The 10,873-nt window shown below is 35.4% G+C and overlaps 1 protein-coding gene across 1 annotated transcript; it reads right to left on the reverse strand.

Moving 5' to 3' along the window:
• Positions 1-900: 900 nt before the first annotated feature.
• Tas2r39 (taste 2 receptor member 39) lies at positions 901-1,950 on the reverse strand. The gene has a single exon (XM_027943333.1). The coding sequence runs from the start codon at positions 1,948-1,950 to the stop codon at positions 901-903; it is 1,050 nt and encodes a 349-aa protein (XP_027799134.1).
• Between the last annotated feature and the right edge of the window lie 8,923 nt (positions 1,951-10,873).

Consider the following 10,873-nt stretch of genomic DNA (forward strand, 5'->3'; position numbering starts at 1 on the left):
TATCTTCTTATATTTTGTACTTAACATATTGGAATCTACTAGTCTGTGTACATGCATTCATCACTTTTTCACAAGGTCAACACAATATTCCATTTAAGGCATACAACTCCTCTCATGAATGAACAATGCTACAAGGAAGATCTTCTTGCACATGTTTTTGCATACTTACACACTTATAAAATTGTAGCTACAGGAAAAAATTTAGACAGTAATTTCTAGTTGAAAAGAATTTTATGCACTGTTAATTTTGATAATGATTTCTGAATTATTCAGTTTATGTGTTTGGAGGAATGGAGCCAAAATGCATTTCCAGATTTTGTTTAGAAAGCTTCCCAAGGAACCTGAATGTGCTTAAAAGGCACATGGAAGGGGAAAGAGAGTTTTTAGGAACTCAAAATTCAGAACCTGCTCTCTTGGTGGCTATATCAACCCTGGCTGCAGCTCAGAATCACCTGAGAACTTAGACTACTATCTAAGTTTCAACACCAGAAATTCTGACTTAATTGATTACAAGGTCCAAGGCTGGACCTGAGGGTCATGGTGTTTTCAAGCCAACCATAGAGATTCTGATGTGTAGTCAGTGTCTAAAATCATTGCTTTAGATAGAGTAATAGATTGTGAGTTCAAAACCATCCTCAACAAAAGTGAAGCGCTAAGCAACTCAGTGAGACCCTGCCTCTAAATCAAATACAAAATAGGGCTGGGGATGTGGCTCAGTGGTTGAGTGTCCCTAAATTCAACTCCTGGTATCTGCTCCCCCCTCCAAAAACATATTGTGCCCATGAAGCAAAAGAAAACCAATATTAGATGAAAGGAATCAGATCAGGTTTGAGGGAGAAAGGAGGAGGGAAAGGAGAGAGAGGGAGTGAGAGAGGTAAGGGGAGCGAAGGTCTGGTTGGGTCAAGTTCTATGTTCTTCTTTAGGTGATGATCTCAGAATCTTCTCTTTGGGGTAAAGATGAATTTGAGAGCACAGCTGCTTCCAAGCTCTTCTTAACCCAGGGTTGTCCTGAATCAGTAGCATTGAGTGACCAGCTGGGTAGACAGCCATGATGATTTTGAACAAAATGTTCCAGGGACTACTGGCATCAAAGATGTTGGACACATAGAGAAATAGGGAAACGGCATTGAAAATGTAGAGAATGAGAAAGTAGCTGGTTGCTTTGATGGCCCCCATGTGAGCCTCCATGCTGGGGTCCCTGGAGCCAGTAGCACAATTTTTCATGTGAAGGGTGTGTCTCTTGAGAGAGACAATCAGCAGAGTGGCTGTCACGATGAATATGATCAGAGGAATAAGAATCCCCAGGTTAAAGAAAAAAGCCAGGTTGAGCACATTGGTCTCAGTGAAGTATACTTTCTTTGTGGAGTTGGAGAAGGGCACTGTAAAAGAATTGTTGCAATACACAGGGTAGATGTCCTTGCAGAAGAGCATGCTGGAGATGAAGGAAATAAACAAGGACAGCCACAGGAGCCAGGGTATCCATCCAGAAATTCTCCACTTCAGCTTAAGGAAAAGTGGGTGGGAGAAATTGGCAATCTTCACGAAGTAGAAGAAGCTGAGCCAGGCAGCAAACCAGAGGCTGCAATAATTTAAGAACATGAAACTTACTTTGAATGAATCATATAAAACATCTTTGTTAAGAAAAATTGGGGATGTATCGCTCAAGATAACTTCAAGCATCATGAAGCTTTGGAGAGCTATTCTGGATACACTCAGGAAAAGCAGGATCCTGCCATTGGTGGAAACTGCCTTTTTCTGAACCCATGCAGCTGCGTTTATAGCCATGATGAATCCATTTGCAATGATACCAATCATGCATTCAGCACCTATAATGGTAAAAATTAAGATGAAGGCAAATAGTGACAATTCATTTTCTGGGGAATTGCAGGGTTCAGCCATCCTGAGTTGTTGCTCCTCTCTGGAGTCTGGAAGAAAACGTCTCCTAAGCATTTGATGGGCAGATCCTTGATAACTGCCACTATTCATGTCATAGAAGGAAGCAGTTGATACATCATTTCCAAATTCACTCCATTTGTTTATCTCAGAATTCTTAGCTCTAAATGGGCCAATGCAAATAATGGGAAAATTTGGTTCCTAATCCTCTCCCTAATTTCAGGCATGTTGGTATTAGTTCAATCAAAGGGGCTCAGGGAGGCACTTGCTTAAGCTGTCTTTTATAACCCATTGATGTGGGAGTGAGAGCCATACCCTTTGGCAGGCTTGGTTAATTTGAAAATTGGCCTTCCAAACACCATGTAGCTTTGTTTCACTTGTGAGTTCAGAAAACTGACTGAAAATAATACTACAAAGACTCACGTGTTAAAGTCTTATAGGTATATTTTCCTATTTTGCACTAGGCAGTGTCCTCACAATTTATATGTTATCACATGAAAACCTCACAACAACCTTATGAGGCATGTGCTTTTGTCATTGCTAATTTGTGGATGAGGAATCTCAGGCATATAAAGGATGAATTACCTGTCCAAGGCATACTACTCGAGAGTGATAGAACTGGGATTCAAACCCAAATCACATGGCCCCAGAGTTCATATTCTTGCCCACTAAGGTAATACCACCTAGACCTGCGTGGATTCCTTTGTGTGTGCAAGGCTGACTCAACTGTGACATTTTTTGATGTTCTTACTATTAAAGGCGAATAATAAAGCAATAAGACACCAATTTTTAAGCAGTAGGACTTTGTTTGCAGAATTAATTACTTGAGGTAACACATTCCTTTAATTTCATGTAAGTGATTACACATGTACACACACACACATTTACATTTTATTTATTTATTTATTTTGGTACTGGAGATTAAACTCAGGGACACTCAACCATTGAGCCACATCCCCAGCCCTATTTTGTATTTTAGAGACAGGGTTTCACTGAGTTGCTTAGTGCCTGGCTAAATTGCTAAGGCTGGCTTTGAACTCGCGATCCTCCTGCCTCAGTCTCCTGAGCCATTAGGATTACAGGTGTGTGCCACTGTCCAGCTACCTTTTATTTTAATGAAACACTTGGAAAATAAAAGTTGAAGGAAAATTTCCCAGTTCCTTTACAGGGTAGGCTAATCTACCTGAGGGTAAAATAACACCTTGGACTTGACTATCATATTTTGGACTATTAAAGCTGAAACAGATGAAGGAAGAATCACTTTTCTCTTGAGGAGATTGTTTCTGGCTTTAAAATGTAAATACAGGACACAGAATGATAAAATGGATTTCCCAATTCAGAGTGAATTCACTTTTATGAACACATATCACTTTAACATAGTAATAATAAAGCAGGTTTGGTAGGTGACATGTCTCCAAAAATATTTATGACGTTGGTTTTTCCTTTACTCAAGGCTTCTTTCAAATAAGGCAAAACCTTATGAAGTTTTTTTTTTTTTTTTCCAGCATGAAATGGTAAGATGTTACCATTTCATTTAAAAATCTCTGTTTCTGAGCCCTAAACATTCTCCTTGAACACAGACTAATAAACAGCTGTTCTTCTCTGGTTGTTTCTCTCATAGAAGTTCTGGAATCTCTAGAAACTCTGATTTGTCAGGCTTTGCCCCACTTTTGCTGATCTAGGCTTCCAAGAGTATGAGGGGAAATGTCATGGTTCCTTCAATCTGACGCCACTCTCCTCACTTGCTTTGCTCATCATTGTATCCTACCCCTGGTTCCTGGTCCAGTGCCCACTACGGATACTTGGTGGGTTACTAAATGATTTACCAGTGCCTCTTAGCTCAGAGATGCCCTCTGTAAGAAGAAGCATGGAGAAATAGCACTTCCACCTCCCCCCGACTTTAAAAACTCACAGGGCCTACACTTAGATCAAGTGTGGGAGCATGAGCAGTGAGGTGGAGTGAGAATAAGAAGAGTTTGTAGAAACCATCTGCAGAAGAAACACTGGCAGGAGACAGGACAGAAGGAGACGCAAAAGCAGAGCTGCTGGACCAGTAATGGGAGGCTGCAGATAGGCAGTGGGCGGGAGCAGGGGCCACGATGTTCCTAAAGGCACTTTAGAAGATGCTCTGGTTGTCACAGCTCATGACAGAGTCACTTCCTGCAATGGAAAGAGGATTTTTTTTCTTTTGGTACCAGGGATTGAACCCAGAGATGCTTAACGACTGAGCCACATCCCCTGTCCTTTAATAATAATAATAATAATAATAATAATTATTATTATTATTATTTTTAATTTGAGACAGGGTCTGACTGCAATTACAGACAGGCACCGCCAAGCCTGGCTAAGAGGATTGTTTATAGGAGTTCCCAGGGCAATCTGAGGCGGGATGAAAGCACCCTTCAAGGTGAAGAGATGATTTTTTAAAAGTAAAACTGGGAACCCATACCTTAAGGGCATGTTCTATTTTTCTAAAATGCATCTTGGATATAGCCAAGTGTATTTCTAAACAAGGAAAATATAGCAAAAAGACTCCCATTAAGGACATAGGGATGACTTTTAAAATTCCCATATATTTGGATATATTTTTAGTTTATTATTTTGAAATAAGTTTTGACATTGAGATAAACTGTACAGAAAATTCCTCTCTCTTTACCCTTTATCCAGCTTCTATTGATGGTACAAATCAAACCCAAATTAGCACTGTTAAAATACTATTAGTTAAACTTTTGGCTTTATTTGGATTTTTCCAGTTTTTCCATTAATATCATTTCTATTCTAAAATCCAACCCAGGATGCCATGTGGCATTCTGTAATTATGTTTGCTTAATGTCCTTCAATCTGTGACAGATTGGTTTTTCTTTTCCTTTTATGACAGTTTTGAAAAGCAGTGGTCAGATATTTTGTAGACTGTTCCTGGGTTAATGCTTGTCTCATGATTTTACCGGTTTTGGATTTTGGGGAAAAATTATATACAATGTGCTATTCAGGGGCACATCATGTTAGTGTCTTATTGCTGGTGATGTTACATTAATCCCTTGGCTAAATGGTATCTGCCAGGTTTCTCCTCATGATGTTATCTTCTCACCTTCATACAGTCTTCATTAGAAGTGTGGCCCTATTCAAGGGGAGGTGAATTACACTTCACTTCCTGGAGAGAGAAATCTCAAAGAATTTGTGCTTTAAATATTTTAAACCACCACGATAAAACTCTGGAGGAGATACTTTGAAGCTATGCAAATACCTTGTTTTTCCTAAAACTCTTACCCACTAATTTGAGTATTCATCAGAGGATGTTGCTTATAGCAATTATTATACTACTGAAGTGCTCTAATTTTATATTTTCCTCTTTCCTTATATCTGTATTAATTATTGGTTTTATTTTTAAAATTTGTGTTGTGTCCATGGCACCAATTCCCACATCCTTGTGTGGTGGGTCCTGTGCTTTTTCCCCCAGTGTATGTTTGACTGTGCTTGTTTCTAGGGTCCTGTAAAAATATACTATGATATCCATTATCATTTTGATATTAGTCATGATTTTTTGGTATAAAAAAGGCTATTTAAAGTAAAAATTAAAGGACTAATAACCCACGACTCACTTATGGCTACTGTAATTAGTATTTTGCATTTTTGTCTAATTTTTACATAATTTATTTTAAATTATTTGTAAAAGCAATGAAAGATAAATAAATATTTTGTGCCTTTGGTTGTATTTTGTAAAGGATTTAGATGTTGTTTTTTAAGAGTGTTTTCTGACCCTTGCAGTTTTTAAAACCAATTCATCTCAATTTTTCACACAGCAACAACAGCAAATGGAAATAGTGCTTAAACAAAACAGAAGATTCACCTGTACTCTGTGGAAAGCTAGAAGCTGATTAATATGGGAACCTGGTTCTACAAAGTTCTTCAGGTGAAGTTTCTTCCAGCTCATTGCTCCACTACCTCTAGATGTGGCTCTCAGCCTCTCCCAAGATGACAACATCTGCATCATGGTGGTTGTAATGAAAATAAGATAGGAAAAGGAAGAGGCAACAGATCTTGATGTGACCTAGGTAAGACTCTCCTAAACTACAACGTGGCAATGCTTCTTGCCAACCACTGGCTGCCTAGTCACATTGCAATATTTTCCTGCAAGGGAGGCTTGGAAATGCAATCTCTGTAGATAATTATGTGTCTGGTTGAAAATTTGATGGATAAAGAGGAAAAAATAAATATTGAGGAAAAACTAGCAGTGTCTACTGGAATCATAACAGAATTTTTTGAAAAATATATTAATGAATGTAATTTGTTAATGTTTTATTTATAGATTTGCATCTATATATCTCAGTGGCATTTATTTTTAACTTTTTTTCTTGTACTATCATTGTGTAGAACAGGCTATAATTATTTCATAATTATGAGTTTTCTAAAGCTCATCTTAAGCTAAAAAGTAGCTTTCTCTGTTATGCTAGCCTCCAATATTGTTTTTCACTAAAGAAGCAATATCCTTTCCTTTGAAGATTTGATAAACTCACTTGGATTATCGTATGTTCTTATTTATATATTTATTTTTGGAGGGGAGATGGTAAGAGAAGGGAGATATTTGATCACAAATTCTATTTCTTTCATAATTATTTAGTTTGTCATAATTATTTAATTAGATATTTTTTTTTTTCCCCCCACAAATGGTTTTATCTCAAATAGGCTTTCAGCTTTCTTTGGCATAAAATTACTCATGGGTTTGGAATAAATCTGCACCGTGACTATGGTTAGTGCCCTTTCCTTTATTATATTGCTGGTGTCTTTTTCCATATTTGGCAGTTTGCTCATTTTTCTAGACTTTTCAACTTCTACTCTAAAGATTCAGTTCTGAATTTTGTTTATCCTCAATTATTTCTTTTGTTCTTTATTGCACTAATTTCTTCATTTATTTTTAATATATTTTCCATAGTCTTTTCTTCATTTTATTCTGTCATTTTTTTTTTTTTTAGCTTCTCGAGTTGGCCACCTAAAAAATAGATTTTTTGTTTAACTTTTTAAAAAAGAACTGGTATATTCATTTATTTTTATGTACCATGTCATGTGTACCCTATAAAATTTGATGTGAAGTACTTCCATTGTCATTTGTTTATAAATACTTTATAACTTTCTTTACATTTTCCCTCCTAAGATTTAAAAAAAATAAGTAAAAATAAGTGTGCACATGTACACGCATTTCTTTGCATACATATTATATGCCAGGCACTCAGGGTATAGATATGGGACACGTGGATCCTGCCCTCAAGAAACTTTGGAGGCTTACGTTGCTATATGCTACAGTTGTAAAATGTGTTTCCTTTCAGTGGTGTAGGGTCCGCTATATGTTGGGTAACTCTCAGTCTGAGTCAGCCTCTGTGTTTTCTGATTCTGTTGGCTAAGTGTAGGGTAGAAGATGCTGGCCTAATACAGCTAGGATTAGTGTCCATTATAGGTGCCTAAAATCAGCCTCTCTCGGCTCCTGGTACAGCTAATCTAATTAGTGATATCAGATTATTGTAAACAGATACCTCAGCACAGGAGGGAAACATGCATCTAGGCTAGATATTCTAGTTCCTTTAATGTACTCACAGTTTCAAACATCATTTGTATGTGAATTTCATTTAGAAGATAAAAACAAAGCCTTTTTCATTTTCCCCTTTCAATCTCATTTTCTTTCTTCAGTCGAAACTATTTTTAATTTCTTTATCCATTTCATTTGATAATTTTCTCCATGTTTCTAAGTAACAAAATATTCTGCTACCTGTTGATATTTTTCTCCCAATTTTGGGAATTATGTATTGATTTCAAACTATGAAAGGTGAAGATTTAAATCTATATTTTTCTCTGTATCCCAGCTAAGCGTGCGCACGCACACACACACACACACACACTCTACCATTTTCCTTGCCCATTCATAATGTAATATTGGTTAGAATGGGATTGTATTTACATTAGTGTGAGTCTGCAAATACAGTTTATAGTTGAATTTGATATTATATACTGTGTTTCATAGACAATTTTTATTTTGCTCTTATCTTTAATAACAGTTTGACTAGGCAAAAGATTCTAGGTTGAAACATCTTTTGGCCTAACACTTTTTTAAAATTTCAATTTCTTTATCTTTTGTTTCTGATGTTTGTTATTTTTGATTAGACATATAGTACCAGGCCAGGTGCCATTGTGCACGCCTGTAATCCCAGTGGCTCAGGAGGCTGAGTCAGGAGGATCTCAAGTTCAAAGGTGAGGCACTAAGCAATCCAGTGAGAACCTGTCTCCAAATAAAATACAAAATAGGGCTGGGGATGTGGCTCAGTAGTTGAGTGCCCCTGAGTTCAATCCCTGGTATCTGCGACCCCCAGTCCCCCCCTCCCCAAAGAAATACACTACCATTCTTTTGTATTTATCCTTTTTTAGATTTTTATTTAATTTTAATATTCTGCTTTTCTATAATTTTCTGCAGTTTTTCTACCATATTTCTAGTTTTACTTTTATTATTATCTTTAAATATTTCTTGCTTGGCATTCAGAATAGAATATAGATGTGATATTTTATATATATTTTAAAACTGGGAAACTTTCAGCAATTACATCTTTAAGTACGGTTTCTCAAACGTTCCTTTCATTTTTTTTCCCTGGAATTTCTATTCGATACAATTTCTCCTAATACTTAAAGATTTTAATGTTTTTGTCTCCTTATTCCATATTTCATGTAGGGTAGCCTTTTACTTATACGTGCAAATGGATCACTTTTGATAATGGGAAAAGGTGCTACAATGAATAAATTTATATAGTTATTTGATATAAAAATTTATTGACTAGGGCCTGGGGCTTAGCTCAGTGGTAACGTGCTTGCCTCACATGTGTGAGACACTGGGTTTGATTCTCAGCACCACATAAAAATAAATAAAGACACTGTGTGTTCATCTACAAGTAATACAACTAAATAAAAAATTATTTAGTTGTAGATGAAGTAAATAAAATTTTTTTTATTTAGATAAATTTTTACCTTCAAAAAAATTTATTGACTAAAATTTTTATTGGTTGGTACACTGATAAAATAGATTTATTCTAAAAATGTTTTACAAAATCCTTCTAAAACCACATCATTCCTTTCTAAAGTGAAGCAAAAGTTTCTTTGAACTGATTAACTGAACAGACAATATTTTTGTTACATATTGATATAATATAATGAGCTTTTTAGTTATATTTATTTCAAATACTGGGTCACTGATATATTTCTAAATAATGTATTTAAAAAGATATCTCTTTTTCTCTTGTCTTTATAAAATTGCCTGCAATAGTCTTCCAGGTTATATTTCGTGTCTGTTAACACTGCTAATGACCTCAATTGACCTGTCTCTGGGCACTGAAGAAGTAATATTTGTAGTTTGAGATAAATGGTTCAGGATAAGCAAATTCTTCTACATGGAGGGCATTTTCAATGCTAAACTTTTGCTTTTTGTACTGCATTATGTAAGTACTTAAGTTTCCATTCAGGAAAAAATGTTCTTAGAAATATTTTATAAAACAAAAATCAGCAAGTAAGTTTTCTTACTATTTAAAATATTTAAAAATATTTTGCTGAATTTAAGTTCTGAGAAATTTTAATCCTCAATTTGCTTCATTATAATGCAGCATACATATTTATCCAATTAAAAAATAGCTCTTCTTTCTGGTAGGTGGGTACTCAAAATTTTTTAAATTTGAAATTAAGTCTTTGACACCATTGAGCACCAGTGGCTTAATTCTTCAGTTTCTCCAGTGCTTTTGTAGGTGCAATGTCAATTCACCATCTAAGTTGTGGGTCAATTTTGCAAATTACTCAAAATTTCAAAACCTGAAACATTTTTTTTTCTTCATTGTTTAATACTTTAATTATATATTTCCCTCTGGTTTTCTACAAAACTAATAAAAATTTAGAGGAATTGTTTACTAAAATATTCAATGTAATTGTAGGAAATTTAAGGCCATTTTAAAAGTATTTTTGTAAAAACTCAATCATATCCAAAGCATGATTCATAAGTAGGAAGGGGAACTGTTATTACATGAAGAGTATTTTTGCTTTTAAATATGAGATTCATCATAAAAATTTGGTGGGTCAGTTGCTCTGCCTACAAAAAAATTTGCAAAGTTTATAAATTACAGCTTCTATTTTGATTGGTAAAGTATCTCAGATTATTTGAATGCTATTTTGAATTATATTTGTACCACCCAAAATTCCATTTGTCTTCATATTTCATAGATTTATCAATTTAGTAAAAACAAGTTTTTATGGTTACACTGGGCTCCATTGAATTTGTATTCACATTATTAATTGCAAAACAAACCATTTTTATCCTCAATGTTTGCCTTTTTAAATTAGTTTCAATAGCACATATCAGAATGTCGGCTATTTTGTCTTCCACAGAAAAAACTTCCAAAAGCCTTACTTTGACTTCATGAGTTGGATGAATGAAATGTTAAAGTCTGTAAACAAGTCTGGATGGCGCCTGGCAAAATGCCAGAGGGAGTGGTTTGTGAAGTAACACCAGCGAGCCATTAAGTGTGGAGATTCCTTATTGGTTGACTGATGTATCTAGTTTATGCTAATTAGATAAGCTGTGTGGAATGTATAAATACTGCTCCTGTCCTGCAATAAACGGCTTCCACTCCTGCTGTATCAATGCACACAAGTTGTTCGTTACCCCCCCTGATTATTTTGCTGCAGCTGGACTGCGGCAGATGAACACAATTGAACATTATTTCAATTAACCTTTGTAATATTTGACTATTATTTGATTCTTCTATTTGAAAGACTAATGAAAATGATATAAGACTGAGATTATGTTATATGTTACTGGGAGTTTTTTTTTTTCCTATTAATGGACCCAAAACATCAATAACTTTTAACTCCTTTTTTGTTCATACACACACACAGAGACACACACACACACACACACACACACACACAGAATTGAAAATGTACAACTTGGAATTTTACTTTT

This window comes from Marmota flaviventris, chromosome 1 (assembly GCF_047511675.1).
Source record: "Marmota flaviventris isolate mMarFla1 chromosome 1, mMarFla1.hap1, whole genome shotgun sequence".
NCBI lineage: Eukaryota > Metazoa > Chordata > Mammalia > Rodentia > Sciuridae > Marmota > Marmota flaviventris.